This window comes from Ptychodera flava, chromosome 19 (genome assembly GCF_041260155.1).
Source record: "Ptychodera flava strain L36383 chromosome 19, AS_Pfla_20210202, whole genome shotgun sequence".
Taxonomy (NCBI): domain Eukaryota; kingdom Metazoa; phylum Hemichordata; class Enteropneusta; family Ptychoderidae; genus Ptychodera; species Ptychodera flava.
In genome coordinates this window covers 36,906,005-36,926,423 of record NC_091946.1, presented here as the reverse complement: position 1 = coordinate 36,926,423, position 20,419 = coordinate 36,906,005, and the positions used below count along the sequence as shown (strand labels likewise).

Sequence of the window (20,419 nt, the reverse complement as noted above, 5' to 3'; positions counted from 1 at the left end):
AACCATACGGCCGTTTTCAGGGCTAGCATTTATATCAAAAGCGACTGTAGCGTACCGGTACTTTCGGCCGTAGATTTGGGGGGGCTGTCTAAAAAAAGTGGCTCTCTTTGACTGACTGTAATCAAATTGATCATGGAGGCTACCACCATGCTTTAATATTTAGTTGTTTTCGATGTCATTGTAAATTATGGACTCTGCCTGCAGTTCTGTAAAATACAGTGTACGCACTTTTCGCAAGGATACATCGTACCGGTACTGACTCATCTCTTGCTAAGTCACGACCGAAAATGGCTCACTTTCGCGATGTCTGTGCATCATAAACGCTTGTTAGTAAAATAGTTTATGACAACCACGAAGTTTTCATCCTGTGTGCATGCCAATATACATGTAACTCTAAGCACCGTCCGTGCTCTAAGCGTACACGTGGTTTGCTTACGTCGTAATTATTCTCGTATGCACAGCAAATGTTTGACCAGTTTACACCTCTGCGCGTCACTGAATGATTGACAATTGTTTGAATCGCGGAACGACTGTTCCCTGGGGCCATTTCCTTCGTTACGAAAGCGATTTTTCCCCTAATCGTCGTAATTTTAAAAGGCTTTGTGAAACTTTGCGGATACCTGTATGGCCTACATGTTTATGAAACAGTCTATGTTTAGAGAGCCTTTTGTAATTACAGGGGGGTGGGCCGGGGGAATTTCGCGAACACCTGTACCGTAAAATGTGACCCTCCCCCAATCCTCCTGTCTAAAATGTGACCCTCCCCCTTGTCCGACATTCTAAAACTTGACCCTCCCCCCCCAACCACTGCGGTATTCTCCCCCGGAATAACTAAAACAGTATCAGTAATTTACATAACAATTGTTTCAATTGTTATGTTAGGGACAAATTACAGAGGGGAGGGCTGGTGTTTTTGAGGGACAGTCGCAATTTATCACGCAAGAATTTTTGAAGAGATATGGTATTTCATACATTTTAGGGAGGGTCACCATATTTTGTGCAACTATAAGAAGGCAAGATGTAGCTGATTTAGTACTTCATCCAAAAATATCAAATCATAATACATGGAGTCTATCAGGCAAATTATTGACAATTTACCCCACAAAACATGCTATATCTGTATTTTATATATGTTTGATAATGTATTTAAATGTACTTTGCTTGAATAGGGAAGTAAAATGAACATTTGTGTACAAGAAATTGATTTCTGAATTTCATCTAAAAAGTTGGTTCATTATCCATGGTGTTTATGATGAAATTATGAATAGTTTTTTCCAATACAAAAATAGGTAAATCTTTGCATTTGTGTACTCTTGATTATTGATATTAATTTTCTTGATTAGACTACAGTGGTTACAAGTCTATGGTTGTGTAAGAAATTTGATTTCGGAATTTCACCAAAATGTCCATACACTATGCATTGGGGTCTATGATGAAACTATGAATAATTTTTTTCAGTACAAAATTAGATAAATCTGTGCATTTATGCATGCTTGATTATTCACATTATTGTTCTTGATAAGACTAGAGTGGTTACAAGTCTATGGTTGTGCAAGAAATATGATTTCGGAATTTCACCAAAATGTCCATACACTATGCATTGGGGTCTATGATGAAACTATGAATAATTTTTTTCAGTACAAAATTAGATAAATCTGTGCATTTATGCATGCTTGATTATTCACATTATTGTTCTTGATAAGACTAGAGTGGTTACAAGTCTATGGTTGTGCAAGAAATATGATTTCGGAATTTCACCAAAATGTCCATACACTATACATTGGGGTCTATGATGAAACTATGATAATTTTTTTCAGTACAAAATTAGATAAATCTGTGCATTTATGCATGCTTGATTATTCACATTATTGTTCTTGATAAGACTAGAGTGGTTACAAGTCCATAGTTGTGCAAGAAATTTGATTTTGGAATTTCACCAAAATGTCGATTCACTATGCATTGGGGTCTATGATGAAACTATGAATAATTTTTTTTTTGGTACAAAATTAGATAATCTATGCATTTATGTATGCTTGATTATTCACCGTATTGTTCTTGATAAGACTAGAATGATTACAAGTCCATGGTTGTGCAAGAAATTTCATTTTGGAATTTCACCAAAATGTCGATTCACTATGCATTGGGGTCTATGATGAAACTATGAATAATTTTTTTTCAGTAAAAAATTAGATAAATCTGTGCATTTATGTATGCTTGATTATTCACATTATTGTTCTTGATAAGACTAGAATGGTTACAAGTCCATGGTTGTGCAAGAAATTTGATTTTGGAATTTCACCAAAATGTCGATTCGCTATGCATAGGGGTCTATGATGAAACTTATGAATAATTTTTTTCAGTACAAAATTTGATAAATCTGTGCATTTATGTATGCTTGATTATTAAGATTATTGTTCTTGATTAGACTATGGTTGTGTAAGAAATTTGATTTTGGAATCTCATCAAATGTCAATTCACTATGCATGGCGGTCTATAAGTGTGTGCGTATTTTTTGTTGGTGATTTCCTATTCAGGAAATATCACACGGACAATCAAAGTTTTGGCCATAATATCAGCTTCCGTCAAAAGTGACCCTCCCCAAGATAGGTTTATAAAAGTGACCCTCCCCCTTGAACTGTTTTCTAAAAAGTGACCCTCCCCCCAATTCCCCCGGCCCACCCCCCCTGTAATTACTGAAGGCTCCCTTATGGTATGCCAATAATGTTTGTTTGAGAATCGCTTCGGCTGATTTTCACGGAGCGGTCTACCTTGCTGTCGCCAGTTGTCACTCAAGCGCCATTATGAATTTTCGATGAGTTAGGGGTCTTTTATACCCCGCACACCGGTTTAAACGTCATGCATAATTGGTAAAACCTCGGTTGCAGGGAAATAATCTAGGAAATATAAAATTATCTGTTCTGATGTAATGTCCGTATTCGACCAGCCTGAGAAATCGTTCACCAGACGTATTTATTATCGATGGTATTATATCCTTTTAAAGATACTACAAACACTATCGACTGATAAATATCGTCCTTTAAAGGGCCTACGACATGATTTCCAAAGTTTTTTATTTTTTCCCTTCAAAAACTCAGCTAGGGGACCTGTCTATGGATTGCATATTGTGTCAGTTCTGAAAGACGAGAAGGGCGAAATTTGACTCCTTTTTCATGCCTGGTGATCAGGGGGCCTCTTCCTACCCGAGCCAGGCAGCGGCATTAGCATATTGACCAACATGTACAATTGACGTCATTTGTGGCACGCTATTGTCACTAAAGTGTATTTAGCGGTTCTTGCATAAATTAGACCACAAATAAAGTCAGCTATATAAACAGTGCTCACAGACGCCCAGTAAACACTGTCAAGGAAGCCACACCGGCGGTCCAGCTGCATAATATCAAGTTGCTTCCAGCGAGGACAGTTTTGACCAGAATTCAGAAAGTGATTTCGAGGGGAATTAGCTTGAAGGCGCATAGGCAACCCCAGGCATCCGGGACGAGTTGTTCCAAATCAGAGTCAGATTCTGACACTGAAGAATAAGAATGCTCGGGACAGAATTGAAAGTACGATGAGGCTACGTTTCATTTCTTTGTATGAAGTAGACAGTATCAGTCTTAGTTTAAGCTTTTCACGGTTGGATTTGTGTTATAAAAGTAGAGCAATCCCGCGCCTGAGTCTTTCGATTCAATGCATTGCATATTGTAGCTGCAGTACTATACAGTATACTCTCGGTGCACTGTGACAGTTTTCCCGACGACCTCAGTTTCGGACATTCAATCACATGCTGTTCGTCCGACTCACTTCGCTCCGTAATGATAGCGTTTTACAAGTTGTATGACCTCATATTAAGCCAAGTGATGCTGCTATCCTGTTTTGGATAGTTTGTTTAGTAGAAGCTATTTTGGGCTATACAAATTTGGCGAAGTTAGCTAGACCATACGATAAAAGGTGCCGAAAGCAACATATGTCCGGTAGGTAAACGCCAAACACGTCGAAGTATGAATATGTCGTCTACTAAACGTAACTAATTATCAGAAAATATTTACATTCAGTTTTTTTTAACACATCAAAAATGAAAATTGGGGTTTTGAAGTTTCAAACTATCAAAATTTTGCCGCTAATCACTTTCCAAATATGACGTCCGATCACTGCGATAGCAGTCCGATTACTACGCACTCAACACGGGGTCAAAAAATTTGCAACTTGACCCCCTAAATACCACTTCTGTTGCGTTAACAGTTTGAGGATAAATACAAAAAGTTCAAATGGTATGGTAATAAGAATTCGTAGTGCTCGTCATTTATGAAAACGGCTTGGGCGAAATTCACATACCCTTTCCGAAAACTATCACTCTGAGTGTAGCTGTGTTGGACGTCGACCTTTGACAGAACTATCATTTCCTTGGAGCACGAGACAAATGGTGCAATCGACCCATGTTCCCGTGCATTTTCAGAGCAAATGAATCCTGAAAAAAGTGACGTGTTAGGCCTATTTTGTACATGTTTTGATGAAGAAAAACAAAGAAAGCTTGTCGCCGCATTGTCGGGTCGCCATTTTGAATCGCCGTCTTCACCGTTCACGATTGTGTAGAGACGGGAAGCTTCCTGCCGCACAAATGTTTCCCGATGAATGACAATGAGACATCGACTGTCATCCTTCTTGTAATGTTTATTTCGTATATTTGGCACGAAAGCATAGTACACCTAATCACATAGCCTTACAAGTCATTTTAATTTCTGTCATTTTAATTTACTCGATCGGCGAGGCGATCTGCCGTAGGCGACATGTGACCGTTGGTGATTTCCTGAAAGACCATGCTTACAATGTTCTCTCGTGCGTTGCGAGCTGGGTGTACGTTCTGAGCAAAGGAAGCCCTTGCCTCATACGGACATGAGATTGCGAAGGTGTGAAAGACTGTTTGCCCGTATTAAGATAAGTCGTCGGCTCAACTTCGAAAAGCCGAAAAAAGTCGAACGAATTGGGCTAGAGGTACACGCCCACCCGTAACTTTTACTTGCGTTTTATCTGGACAAGGGGGACGATACGCAATGCAAGACAGTGACGTAGGCTAACTTCAAGACCCAAACAGTGATTTTACGTTTGGTTGTATGGGGCATGTCATAGGCCCTTTAAGAAAATCTTAGGAAGCGATTTAGTCCATTATTTTCATCTAGGCCTGGAGAGGTTGTTGGCATGTCCAAACTTTGGCATTGTCAAACAATCCTGAACAGTGACACTATGTCTGATGTATTCCGGACTCTCGTGTTCGAATTGGATTTCGTTTCACTTAGTAAAGCTCCGTTTATAAGTGATTTCAAGATCGCCTACAACAAACTCACTCAGTCTGCCATGTACTCTGGTGAGTCTACATGTATTCAGACTCATGGACCGCTTATCCTGTTTTTGAAACATTCGGGGTAATTCATGAATTTCACACATGCATTTTTAAACGATATATGTCTACAGTTTCTTCATTGCGCGAGGTGTGCTGTGTCAACTCAGGGAAGTGAACTTTTAAAGCGCTTGTATTGCAACGAAACTCACTTTGATTGTCCCGAAACTCCGTTCTCAATACAAAATTTTGGGAGAAAAATCCGAAGAAGATATTTTGCTTTGAATACCTTTCAAAGGGGAAATATTGCTAAAATTGTTAATCGTGCGATAAATTGCTGTTGGTAGATTAAACAGATGACAGTTATATTTGAGCAACATTTCGAAACAAAATGTGAATGAGTGGTTGAGTATAAAGAAGTTACATGGTTTGCATGACCTGACTGTGCGATAGCGTTTCTGCCAGCTTTCGCTCGATGATCAAAATAGAGCTTAACAGCTTATCCATCCCAAAAACGCATTGTGTTTAGTTTTGATTGTAATGAGACTGTTTTAGTCATTCACGACGTCTTAGTACTTATTTAAGTGTGACGTGACTCTGTTCTTGTTATGGTCAACTAATGCACCCAGCGTTTTCTTAATGCTACCGGCGATAATTTATGAGTCCCATGCGTTTGTTTGCGATTTGCCAAGGGTTGCATTGTGTATATATATATCGCCCCGTCCCGTTATTTTTTTATTTGGTCAAAGTAAATTCCCCATAACATCTCAGGATAATAAGCTTTCTTGAAATTTATGAGCCGAGATCAGCTAACTCCCTGCGACGGCGACTCCGGTATAACGATGGCTTGAAGGGAAGGTGTCATTTCCTACAGTGTAATTGAGCCTGGCTGAAGATGTTCGGCCAATCTGTTGTGATGAGTGGTTTAGGTGTGTTATGTAGGTCATTCCCCCACACTCATCATGACCTGAGTTCAATTAGTCTAGAACATTCTCAAGGTCACTGCCCTTGATGACCTCACAACCTTGAATTCAATTAGTCATGTTTGGAATGTTCTGGAAAGTTGATTAGTTGTGTAAGGGAGATAATTTTAGAACAGTAATTAGCATGTCAATAAAAGTTCTAGATTGTTCTTATGCCTTTATAAAAGGGACGCGCTCAGCTTCCAGTCAGACTTTTGGGATCGTGTCTCTTGTGTGTTACTATAACTCCAGCAGTAGTCATTCTCAAGACTTTTCAAGACCTTCACTGTCAACGCTGGATTTATACTGTGGACTTTGTGCAGCTTCAAGCCTGCAAGCCAAAGGACTGTTCATTCATCCGACTGACTGTTACAACTCTGAGACTGGAGCTTTGCCGTCCCAGCTGAGATAAGTAGTCTGTACACTTTTAAAGCTTGTACTCTGTCCCTGACTTAGCAATTAGTTTTGTTTTCGTAATAAATTTTGTTTAAACGTAAACTGCTGAGTTCACCCTTTTGTTCGTTTTCTCTGCACGTAACAAAATTGGGGGCTTGTCCGGGATACGAATATTTTGAGCCGTTTGACAACAATTTGCCTACCTTTTCAAAACTACTGTATACTGTGAACTCAGCTAAATTCAATCATGGCGGAATTCAAGCCAGACGAATTTATGGATGACCTTGATCAGGACACATTTAATTCCCTCAGAAAAGACAACCTCATAGCACTGGCCAATTTCCTTAAAGTAGATGTCAAAAGATCTATGCGCAAGCGAGAATACAGTTCAAGATTGCAAAACATTTAGTTAATTCTGGCCATTTTGAGGAGTCTGCCTTAAAAGATTATGAGCCTGAGTCTTCCTTAAAACTCAAAAAATTGGAATTAGAAATACAGGCAGATTTCGAGCTAAAAAAATTGGCATTAGAAAAAGAAAAAGAATTACAAATGAAAGAAAAAGAATTACAAATGGAAAAGGAGAGACAGGCATTAGAAAAAGAAAAAATACAAATGCAGTTAGAAATGGAAGAAAGACAGAAAGAGAGGGAATTGGAAATAAAAGAAAAAGAATTGCAAATGGAAGAAAGACAAAGGGAGAAAGAAAGAGAGGAAAAAGAAAAGGAAAGAGAATTAGCAGAACACCGACTGCAGTTAGAAATAAAACGTTTAGAGCTTGGACAGTCAGGAAAATTCTTCCCTTCAGACAAGTTTGACATCACTAAGCATTTCAGGTTAGTTCCCCCTTTCCAAGAAAAGGATGTTGATAAATATTTCCTTCATTTTGAGAAAATTGCTCAGAGTCTGAATTGGCCTAAGGAGTCCTGGTCTATGCTTTTGCAGAGTGCTTTGGTGGGTAAAGCCAGAGAAATTTACATTCAGTTGTCAGTAGAGCAGGCTTCAAATTATGATTCTGTGAAGGAATTAATTCTCAAGGGCTATGAGTTGGTGCCTGAAGCTTACCGTCAGAAATTTAGGGATTGTGAGAAGGTGAAAGATCAAACTTACGTTGAATTTGCTCGAACAAAAGAACAACTGTTTGATCGTTGGTGTTCTTCGGAAAAGGTCAGTCAGAATTATGACAAATTACGACAACTTGTTTTGATTGAAGAATTTAAAAGGTGCATCCGGAGTGACATCAAGACGTTTATCAATGAACAAAAGGCAGATACATTGGAGGTTGCTGCACGTTTGGCCGATGATTATTCATTGACCCACAAATCTTCATTTCTCAGCAAACCATCCCAGTCCTTTTCATACAGAAACAATGCAGGTAAATTTAACTCCTCCTTTTCATCCAAGAATTTTTCAAAGGACAGTAGAAATCAAATGACAACAGTTCACAAAATTCAAGTAACACTTCCACATCATCAGATCCCAAGTCTCAATCTCCTTCTGACAAACAGTTCGGTACACGTTCTTGTAATTATTGCAAGAAAGACGGCCATTTAATGTCAGAGTGTTTCAAGTTGAAAAGAAAACGTGAAGGTCAAAGTGGTCAAAGTGGATCTAAGCCCACCGGCTTTATTTCTTCATCAACTCAATTAGAGTCTAATAATGTGTGTAACACATTGTCTGAGGTTAAACCCCTCTTATCCCCAATTAATGAGGTCAAGGTCAATTCTTCTCAAGATAGCATTATGGGTATTTTCGAACCATTTATTCACGATGGTTTTATATCACTTTCTAGTGATTTTTCTTCCGCTACCCCTGTCAAAATTTTAAGAGATACCGGGGCTTCCCAGTCTCTTTTGTTGGCAGATACCCTGCCGTTTTCTGAAAAGTCATTTTCAGGTTCTAAAGTTCTTATTAAGGGGTAGATTGCAATGACTTTATTCCTGTTCCTCTCCATAATGTCTATTTGTCTTCGGACTTTGTTTCTGGACCTGTGGCTTTAGGTATTAGGCCTTTTTTGCCTTTTGAAGGGATTCACCTTCTTCTTGGAAACGACCTTGCTGGGGACAAGGTCATTACTAATCCACTTGTGACTGATAATCCTAGTTTAGATCAGGATCCAGAGCCAATTGAACAAGAGATACCCGATTTATTTCCTTCATGTGCCATTACTCGAGCCATGTCAAAGAAAACTTTCGAGAATCAAATACTCTCAAAAATAATGTCACAGATGTTGACTTAAATGACACCTTTCTCAGTCAGGTGTTTGACACGGATCATTCCGTTATCCCTCGTGGATTTGAAACTTCCAGTAAAACTTCTGCTGACCAAAGTCAGACATTTTCTAGATCAAATCTCATTGCAGAACAACACAAAGACCCAGATATTTTGTCTTTGTTTGACAGGGTAGATGATGAAGGTAAAACTTCAGATAGCTCTGTTTCCTATTATACAAAATCTGGTATTCTCATGCGTAAATGGAGACCTCCAGATGTCTTGGTTGATGCGATTGGGCTATAAAACATCAAATTGTGGTTCCAAAGCCCTATCGTGCTGAAATATTGCGCCTGGCCCATGAAACGCCCTGGGCTGGTCACTTAGGAGTCAGGAAAACTTATCATAAAATTCTCAGTCACTTTTATTGGCCTAATCTCAGGCAGGATGTAGCACATTTCTGTAAAACTTGTCACACATGTCAAATGGTAGGAAAGCCAAATCAGACCATTCCAAAGGCCCCTTTACAGCCAATTCCTGCATTTCAAGAACCATTTAGTAGGATACTAATAGACTGTGTTGGGGGGGGGGGGGGGGGGGGGGGGTGGGGGGGGGGGTGGGGGGGGGGTGGGTGGGGGGGGGGGGGGGCGCCCTACCAAAAACAAGATCAGGAAATGAGTACATGCTGACAATTATGTGTACATCAACTCGGTTCCCAGAAGCCATACCACTGAGAAATATAAAGACAAAGACTATAGTGAGAGCTTTAGTCAAATTTTTCACTTTATTTGGCCTCCCTAAATGTGTCCAGTCCGATCAAGGCTCCAACTTTATGTCTGGTATTTTTCAACAAGTAATGGATCAGCTAGGCATTAAACAGTATAGGTCATCCGCCTATCATCCAGAAAGTCAGGGTGCTCTTGAGAGATTTCATCAAACTTTGAAAAACATGATTAGGACCTACTGTTTTGACACAGAGAAGCAGTGGGATGAAGGAATTTATTTTTTGCTCTTTGCTGTTAGAGAGTCAATTCAGGAGTCTCTTGGTTTTAGCCCATTTGAGCTTGTATTTGGACATACAGTCCGTGGCCCACTTAAGCTCGTTAAAGAGAATTCCTATCAGACGATGATGATTGTCTGAATATTTTGCAATATGTGTCAGATTTTCGTACAAAACTCTCTAAAGCATGTGAATTAGCCAGAGAAAATCTTGAGTCATCTCAGCAGTCAATGAAAACCAAATATGATAAAAGCACCTCAAAACGGAAGTTTGAACCAGGTCAAAAAGTTCTTGTTCTACTTCCAATTCCTGGCAAACCACTCCATGCTCGTTACTTTGGGCCATACCTAATTGATAAGAAATTGAGTGATTTAAATTACATCATAATAACACCTGACAGGCGTAAACAAAAACAGCTATGTCACATAAATATGCTTAAGCCATATTTGATAGGGATAATCCTACTATAACTCAGCCTGTCAGTGCAGTCAGTTCAAACCATTATGAAGATAGTGATACTGAAACTGACTTGAGTGAAAATACTCTAAACTCAAAGCTGGGCTCGGTCAAGCTTCAGAACTCAGAAATCCTGGAGAAGCTGGAGTCTACAAAGTTGGCACACCTCCAGCCAGAACAACAACAACAGGTGAAAGAACTGCTCCATGAATATAAACACCTGTTTCAAGATGTTCCAACGAGGACAAACGTCATCTATCACGACGTTGATGTTGGGGACAGTAAGCCTGTAAAACAACATCCATACAGACTGAATCCAACAAAAGCGAAATATCTCCAGGAAGAAGTCAAATACCTGCTGGACAATGACTTTATTGAACCCAGTAAAAGTAACTGGAGTTCGCCGTGCATACTTGTTCCTATATCAGACCACAGTTATCGTATGTGCACGGACTTTAGGAAGTCAACACTTTAACAAAGACAGACACTTTCCCAATCCCGAGGATTGATGACTGCATCGACCGAGTGGGAAAAGCCAAGTATGTGACGAAATTTGACCTACTGAAGGGATTTTGGCAAGTCCCTTTGACGGATCGTGCTCGTGAAATATCCGCCTTTGTTACACCAGACGGATTGTTCCAGTACAAGGTGATGCCATTCGGAATGAAGAACTCTCGGCAACGTTCCAACGGATGATCAACGACGTCATATCCGGGCTAGACGGGTGTGCAGCCTACGTTGACGACGTCGTCCTGTATAGTGACACCTGGGAGGAACACATCAAGCTCATGCGGAAGTTCTTTGAGAGACTGAGTAAAGCAATGTTGACTGTCAACCTTGCCAAATCTGAGTTTGGTTGGGCGAGGGTGACTTACCTCGGACATACTGTAGGACAGGGTGAGGTAAAACCTGTTGATGCCAAAATCAGTGCCATTTCAAGTTTTCCCATACCAAACTGCAAACGACAACTGATGCGCTTTCTCGGTATGGCTGGTTACTACAGAAAATTCTGTCCAAATTTCTCCACAATTACTGAGCCTTTGACTAACTTACTTAAAAGAAAGTAAAGTTTGTTTGGTCAGAGCAATGCCAACAGGCATTTGATACACTTAAAGCCATACTGCAAAGTGCCCCAGTGTTGTCTGCACCAGATTTCACTTTGCCATTCAAATTAGCTGTAGATGCTAGTGATACGGCTGCTGGTGCTGTTTATTGCAAGAGGATAGTCATGGTATAGATCATCCTGTTTGCTATTTTTCACGCAAATTTAACAAATCCCAGAGAAACTACTCTACAATTGAAAAAGAGTGTTTATCTTTGATATTAGCTTTACAGCATTTTGAAGTTTATGTTACTTCTTCAAATCAGCCAATAGTGGTTCATATTGATCACAACCCTCTTGTTTTTTCTGCAGAAATTTAAAGGCAAAAATCAGAGATTGCTAAGATGGAGTTTAATGTTACAGGAGTTTAATCTTGATATTAGACATATCAAAGGCAGAGACAATTTAATTGCAGACTGTCTCTCTCGTATTTAGAGTTTATTGTTGTTCACTTTCAAGAAATTTTACTTTAGAAAAAAAAAAAATTTTGAGTACTTAAATCCTTTTCAAGATTACATTTGTAAAAGAAAGATTTTTCTTTGAAAAATTTTCTTTTTTTTGAAGAGGGGGTGTGTTATGTAGGTCATTCCCCCCACACTCATCATGACCTGAGTTCAATTAGTCTAGAACATTCTCAAGGTCACTGCCCTTGATGACCTCACAACCTTGAATTCAATTAGTCATGTTTGGAATGTTCTGGAAAGTTGATTAGTTGTGTAAGGGAGATAATTTTAGAACAGTAATTAGCATGTCAATAAAAGTTCTAGATTGTTCTTATATGCCTTTATAAAAGGGACGTGCACAGCTTCCAGTCAGACTTTTGGGATCGTGTCTCTTGTGTGTTACTATAAACTCCAGCAGTAGTCATTCTCAAGACTTTTCAAGACCTTCACTGTCAACGCTGGATTTATACTGTGGACTTTGTGCAGCTTCAAGCCTGCAAGCCAAAGGACTGTTCATTCATCCGACTGACTGTTACAACTCTGAGACTGGAGCTTTGCCGTCCCAGCTGAGATAAGTAGTCTGTACACTTTAAAGCTTGTACTCTGTCCCTGACTTAGCAATTAGTTTTGTTTTCGTAATAAATTTTGTTTAAACGTAAACTGCTGAGTTCACCCTTTTGTTCGTTTTCTCTGCACGTAACAGGTGGCACTTGAAGTACTATGGCCCAACGATGGGGCTTTCCCGCTCACATGGGTGGCGTCAACGTATTTGCAGTTTAATAGGAGCTTAGCTGCAGAGGTTTGGCTTATTATAAACTTACCATCGTGAACTTAAACTATTCTGAGTTGAAAACTCATACATGGTGATTTGTCGTAAATGTAGAGAATGTCTTTACCTTGTTGACGCTGCGAATTATGTGCTTGTCGATTATGCGATGTAATGTTCATAAGCAATGTTATAAATTATGCTGTAAAATGTAAAACACTTGAGGCTAATTCAGTTAAAAATATCGAATTTAGCTAACACTCTATTACTATAATAGTAGCAAGCTAAGAGTCCACCTAAATTGCTAAACATCTAACGATAGCGCTTAGTGTCCTGTAATCATGATAGATAAAGTCTGCCGTGTAAAATGCAGATCGAAGTACTCTAATCAGAAACGACGCCAAAACAAGTTTCTAAAATATATACATTGGTGACTTGTATTTCAAAGGCAGTGAATACAGGCAGCAAATTCAGTATTCCCGGGATATGGCAGGTTAGGTCATTTTTACAAATGCCGCTAATGTTAATCTCTCTAACTGTTCTGGTAGTAGACTGATCACAAAGACACCGCTCTCCACGTCGCAACCGAAGGATAAGTCATACCATACAATAGGTACCTACACAATAATGAATAGCTGCACATTTGACTTTACACGGGAGGCAATTTCTTCATCATAACATCGATTCAGCTTTCGGACAGTTTGCCGATAGTTCAATGAATTGTATTAATCTCATTTTGATTATTTTGATGTAAGCAAATGACGTCATAGAATACCAATCAGTGAAATGATTTGGCTTTAGTTTTCGCTGATGAATTATTGATGTCAAATGCAATCTTTGCCGAAATGTCAAAATTGTCAGTTTATAATTGGTTGTAGCAGCAGTATTTATACGATAGAAGCTTTGCGGACCTCGGTCGTATGGCCTATGAACAACCAAACACTTTGGCTCTTCGCCTCTGCAGTATAACCTCGTTCTGCAAAACCCGTAACAGGGTCGTAGGGATTATTATCAGTGTTTTGAAAACTGTCACTGACCTTAGATTTGATAATGGTCTGACTAAGCTCTTCGTTCATTCGATGTGTATCGAGTCAAAAAGCCATGACAGAATATGAGAATATTATTCAAAGACACGAGAAAGTTTTCCCCTTACATGTTTTAACAATCTTAGAGATTCATCTGTAGCATGTAGGCATCCCAATAATTAGCGTTAAATTTTATCTAGCGTTATTTCAAATCGTTAGATTTATGTTTTAAACTTGGTTTATTAACATACAAAATAATGAACCATTACAAATATAATGAAATAATACATTTAAGAAAAGTAAACACTTTTGGCGTAGGTAACAATAAATTTCACTATTAATTATGAAGCTTTTCAGATATTGCATCATTTACCAGATTACCAACTTAATACCATTACTCAGAGTATATACCACATTCCGTAAATAGTTTAGTGATTTCGAAGTTGTACTTCCGGAGAGATACAATACCAATCATTTTATCTTGGCGAATAACCCCTTGAATACGTATGGTGAACTCTACATTAGAATTTAAGTCTCAAGATGAGCATGAGGCAACGAACTAACAATTTCAATCCGAATTTGCGTATCATTTAAAAGTGAAGCCAATTGAATGACGCAACAGTAGGTCTTTCCGGATATTTGCATTAACACGATTGGAACTAATTTGGGATAATTGGATCTTTATATTTTTCAAATTCCTCAAAAACTTTAGCTGCCCTATTGCTGAACGTTGCGATATTACAAATTACTCATAAAAACAAATGTGTAACTTGAAAAGAAAAGCAGATGAGGTTACATTTGCAGCCTGAATCGACATAACGTCACTATCCAATCATCCCAAATTAGTTCCAATCGTGTTATAATAACATGTCCTATGACTGTGTGGAAAGGAATAAAAAATATCACTTGAAATAAAGAAACACAGCTTATGCGGAGAATTCCTTCCGTGAAGTCATAAAATTCACTTTGCTCACATCTGAAAGTGTGCATCTTGAAAGTTCAGAGAGACATCTTTTTTATTAGTTTTTCTCTATAGAGGCAATTCGTGAAAGATTCTTAAATGTGATTGAGTTAAAGGGATTGAAATAATAGGCGAAGTAGGCTCAACATAACAATTCTTATCATTTAAATTGGTATGATTTTCAGATCAGAACATACTGTTTAACTGCTTTTGATACAACAACAATAACAACAACAACTACTACTACTACTACTACTACTACTACTACTACTACTACTACTACTACTACTAATAATAATAATAATAATAATAATAATAATAATAATACACCATAAAACTTACATTCGAATAAATCGTTCATTCATATGAAAGAAATATTAAAATTTACCCAGATCTACTATTTCTTGAAGAGTATTTTGGCAAGATCGGGGGCTATTTAGACCAAAGTAATTTCCGATAAAAATGAAAGGTATTACATGATGACTTAAAAATAAAAAAATGAACCGTCCATGAATATATCTGCCTTCAAAATGCGAAAAAAAATACCGTATTCAAAAATTCTGAAATTCTTAAAACTACCCTTCCTAACAGATTCTATTCTTTAACAGTAATTTCTTATTATGCGCCTGACGTCACGTCAAAATATACTATGTTCAACTTGTCAAACACAGCCGGCACGTGTTGACTGTCAACCAATGCTGTGTTCATTGACAACTGAATTCTAGTCCGAACTACAATTCATGAGTAAACAACTATTTTGCACATTTTACACATTTTGTGTTTTTGCAAAGCAGATACTGGGAAAACACTCGCTCTTCACATAGCAAAGTACTAAAACTCGATATTGTTATCAACGCTGTTACGATTATTGCCATGATTGGTTTGAGAGAAAGTAGCTTTGGGTTCTTCCTTGTGGGTAGTCCTCCTCATCATTGTAGTCAGCTCTTGGTAACTGATCATCGTAGTCAATTTCCGGTAACTGATAATCGTAGTCAACCTTCGGTAACTGGGGAACGCCATCTAGGGTACTGACAGGGTGGATGTAATCATCGTTGACGGAACCGCTTTCTCGTACAGCCTTGAAGAAACCAGATTGAGGGACCTCACCTGACTTATATTGGGAAGCCCGGAAGTGCTTCCACATTTTAGTGTACTTTTCCATACTCTTGTCCTCACGGGGATCAGGTTTGAAGGTGTTCAGATTTTCAGGTTCATCAGGCAGAGTACGCATCATCAACCAGTTTGGCCTTGGTAGTTGTACACTTTTCTAGAAAGAAAGTGCAGATATATCTGATCACCCAGTTGTCTCTTACAACGAGAGAGAGCACTTAGGGCTCCTTTATTAGACTTAATACACTCACCGAACCGCGTGCTCGTGAAACAATAGCACAATAGCAAAATAGTGAAAGGCTTAATCTTTGTCGCAAAATTTCCTTTCGGAATGTTTCAACCATTCTCTTTTTAATGAAATCAAGAATAAAAATTCGGGGTAATCGTGAAATTTTAGTACTAGAGAAAAAAATGACCCAAGATTTACCGATATTTAAAATTCAATATTGCCGCCATTCCTGTGTTAGCTCTACAAAGAAAAAAACACCTTCCGAATTTTGAAAAAACTAAGTGAGTCAAAAGTGTTCTACCAAGAGCTTTAAAAATGAACCCCACAAGTGGTAAATCAGAAAATAATTGAAAAAAGTTTGACAGTCCTAATATCTGTGTCCTTGGCGCGTTTTACCTTAATGTGGATCACATTAGTAGACTGAAAGAGATACGATATCAAAATAATTTTATCTATTTTCGATTCACTTATTTGTCCACGCAACAGGCTCAAAGTCTTAAAATAAAATTCGACAGTACATAAAACACAGACAAAGAAACATAAACAAATAAAATATATTTGAAATTTAAATGAATTTTCAAGGAAATAGTTTTAGCAAGAGGAATGAACGGGGTGTCAAAAATTTTAAAAATGTTTTAAAAACTGCACACATTTATGTGTACAGTACTAGACGAAAGCGAACGTTTTATATCTAGCCTGCATCGTTAAAACATGAAATACACAAGATGCTTTGAGCAGTCGTGATTGATCTCAGAATGGCAGTCGGGATAAAAGGCAGGAGCAAGAGAAAGTTAATTTAGTCAATGCTGATTTCTAGACTTTCAATCAAAGCGACAGAGATAAGAGATTAAAAAGTATACTAAGTTGTACAACAATTTTTTAATGTGACGTCAGCGATAGGGATCACATCAAAGTCTCAGATGGAAGAAATATTGTTTCGAATACGATTTTTCTTGTTGGTTATGCTAATACAATCAGAAGCACTGAGATTCCGACTTCAAGAAACACACGATTTATAAATTCTAACCAAGTTCTCTTATAAACGAGTCATCGGCGTATGTAGTGATATGGCAGAAGCAGAACATTTTGATGGTCATTGATGTCAACGACTCATAAATGAATACAAATGTTGGACCATACATGTGGGTAATTAACAAGATTTACCATGAAGAATTATACACATGGATCTGTCTGTTAAATTTAATACGTCGTCAAGAGATAAGGAAAATATATCTACCAAGAATTCTCTCAGTTGTGTGTTTTATTTTTGTTAAAAATAATCTAATAAATAATTTCAATTTTAAAGCTATTTCTTTAATTTTCGAGGAAGGTGTGCATCTTGGCGCTTGTTTATTCTCGGGATGCTCATTAGGTATGAATGGTCAGCATCCGAGGTATGTAATACGGGCAATATACAAACAAACATAATTCAATCGGTTATTACTTATTTCATGGTTAACCGAAAATTCTGTAAGTTTTCTACCTCTCTTTCTCACATTGCCCCACATGTAAACATTATTAATACTTAATGAAACTCAGATAATATTCAGCTTATCAATTATATTTCAGCATTAGACTTACCGAAGGAAATTCACTTCTATGATGTGAAGTCATAGCTTGCTCTCGTGCTTTCCTCGCTGCCATATTACCCGACTGGCTACTGCAAGCATATTGATCATATAAAACGAAGTTTAAAATTACTAAACTATTATAGCAATCAGTCAGACAGGCAGACACACATGCAACATAACATAACATAATATAACATAACATGACATATCAACATAACATAACATAACATAACATAACATAACATAATATAACATAACATAACGTAAGTTATGTTATTAACATAACTTAACATAACTTTATATATATATATATATATATTATATATATATATATATATATATATATATATATATATTATATACACGCTATATATATATTTGTGATTTGAAACATAATTCAGGGAATCTTCTTATGTTAAGATTGGCAAACTTATTAAAACAAAATATCAACTTTTCGGACTGACTGGCACAATAAATCTCACACTTTTCCTCCTCCGGCAGGATATTAATAACTAACCTTGTTCGAGTACGCCAATACAATATCAGGCAAACCGTGACAAGGATGATAAACAATACAATTGCTACTGCAGATACGCCGACCAATGCAACAAGGTAATCTTCGTTTGGGGGTTCAACTGAATAAACGAGAAAAGACATCAATTTCTAAAAACTTATCGGAGAATACCTATGCTTTGATCACCGTGCACATTTTATACAACACCATCAACATGAAAGCTGGTATACAGTACTTGTGAATAGTTTGGTGTCACAGACAGGGCGGTGATTTATCAACGAATGCATTTTTTATACCTTAGTCACTAGTTCAAAATATCTACATATCACATATCAAGTCTGATTATGGCTTAACGAAATTTAATATCATTGTACGATGAGTTCAATGACGACTGCCTTCCGTTATGAACATAAAGAGCGTAGCATCCATGTAACTGAATTTTACCATTGTTGTAGGGAAAGAAAACACTTCAAACCATGTGTTTTATAATGTATATAAGCTTACTTGGTGTCTCTGTTGTTGTCAAATGATACGTTGTAGTTACTCGGGAAACGTCAACGAGTACAGTACACGATCTGTATGTTGGCAAAGCACATAGAAATAATAGACCTAGAGGGTCCCATGACTAGTAAAGTCATGGGCTTATTGCTATAAACTTATATGCTTAAACAATGTCCACCCATGTCTTTTTTGCAATAATAGTTAATTTCGTGTACTTGATGCACATGATATGAATATTATACAAGAAATCGCACTATTTCTATTACAGAGTTTTTCATTACCGCTTAAAAGCATAACACGATGAAATCAAATGACAAAAACAAACAAATGAGAAAAAATTACTTCTTCCTTTGAAATCACGTCGGTGGATGTCATAACCAAGGAAGCAGACTATTTCCCCATCTCTAAAAGATGTTTTTCAAAACGTTTTGGTTCGTACACATTGCAACTTCATAATGACATAGGTCTCAAGTTCGATCTATAGAATAAATCTCGGTCTCTATAAACGACATACCGTAATCTAAATGCCCCATTTTGACTTTTGGCAATCTGGTCTTCCTTCTGTTTTTTACGTTTAATTTTGAACGTTTTGATTGTTAGATCTCACTTCAAAAAGAAGCCACAGCTGTATCCCAGGCGTCGAAAACTACACAGATTCCAATTTTAAAATTTCATATTACCTGCTATGATATGTATACAAACAGATGTTGACAAGACATGTTTGAATAAAAGTTGAAAACCATAAAGGAATCGTAAAAAGCTTACCCTTCTCCGTTTTCTGGATCACTTGTGCTCACAACAATTGTCAAGTTATAGGTGCCAACATCAAGTACTTTATTTATTAATATTTCACCTGTGACAGTGTTTATGGAAAACACGTCCTACAGAACATTAAAAAACAAAATCAAGGTCATTAGGTGCTAGGAACCATGGTTAGTGTGTCTGAATAAGTGGTGGAGCTATTTTGTCTCAGATCTTAGTCAGAATTTAGAGAAAAAGTCTATCCACTCGGCAAGCAAACGAAGCTTGAAAACGCCTGGATTACTTTGTGAATACTTTTGGAAAGATTTCAGTCTTGCGGGTAGCAACTGTTAGTATTTTATAAAATTGTTAATATATACTTCTGAACTCAGGCCATGCTAAACTTGTCTGGCGACTGGTGGCAATTTTTTCACATTCTTTCTCGAGAACAACATCGAACCTCATGACGTATTCGAGAAAGGGTGAAATATTGACAGTTAGTTGTATAAAAGTCCAGTAGTCCAGATTTATGATTTTAAAGTTACTTGTGAAAGTGATGTTGAATATTTCCTTTCTGGAAAGTCACATAGATGAAGCAGGCCGGATTGGTATTTTGTGTACAAGTTTTATGACGTATTGCGTACCCATGCACTTGCTGATACGATTCCATAGAACAGGTTTGGCAAAGGTTTTGTACCGTTCTGTCTTGGTTGAATGGTAATATTCAGTGACTCTCCTGGAGGCTTGTCTTCATTTATATTCACCGAATACTCATCTGGAATAAAGATGCAGTAATGTTTTTATACAAATATTACTCAATACATATATATTGTACAGTATTTTATTAAACATATCATCGAACGGGCAAAAGCTTAAATATAGGATAAGATACGTACCCACTAACCTTCAAGCAATAAGGAAAAACTTGCCTTGCTAAGGAGCACAACATTACTATCGACTGACAAGGCCTTAAACTCCCCCTACTCCGACAGTGAGTGTGGTATCCGAATCACTTCTCCATTTTGGCTCCTCACAGAGGTGCCATTTCAACTTTGCGACTCCTTTTCTGACAATACTCGCCCGAGGATAATTGTTACCAAAA

General features: G+C 37.7%; 1 protein-coding gene across 1 annotated transcript; it reads right to left on the bottom strand.

The window, feature by feature from the left end:
* Nucleotides 1–15,228: 15,228 nt before the first annotated feature.
* LOC139118305 (uncharacterized) lies at nucleotides 15,229–19,451 on the bottom strand. Its single transcript, XM_070681565.1, has 5 exons — nucleotides 19,342–19,451; nucleotides 18,580–18,650; nucleotides 18,079–18,196; nucleotides 17,572–17,650; nucleotides 15,229–15,918 (listed from the first exon to the last, which is right to left on the bottom strand). Exons 4-5 carry the CDS (start codon nucleotides 17,632–17,634, stop codon nucleotides 15,517–15,519), a joined length of 465 nt encoding a protein of 154 aa, XP_070537666.1. The 5' UTR covers nucleotides 17,635–17,650; nucleotides 18,079–18,196; nucleotides 18,580–18,650; nucleotides 19,342–19,451; the 3' UTR covers nucleotides 15,229–15,516.
* Nucleotides 19,452–20,419: the final 968 nt, after the last annotated feature.

Excerpts from the sequence above, each read along its gene's own strand:
- LOC139118305 (XM_070681565.1), bottom strand. The coding sequence starts at position 17,634 with ATGGCAGCGAGGAAAGCACGAGAGCAAGCTATGACTTCACATCATAGA. Across the intron at positions 15,919-17,571 it reads ATAGAAGTGAATTTCCTTCG|AAAAGTGTACAACTACCAAG; the intron begins GTAAGTCTAATG and ends CTTTCTTTCTAG.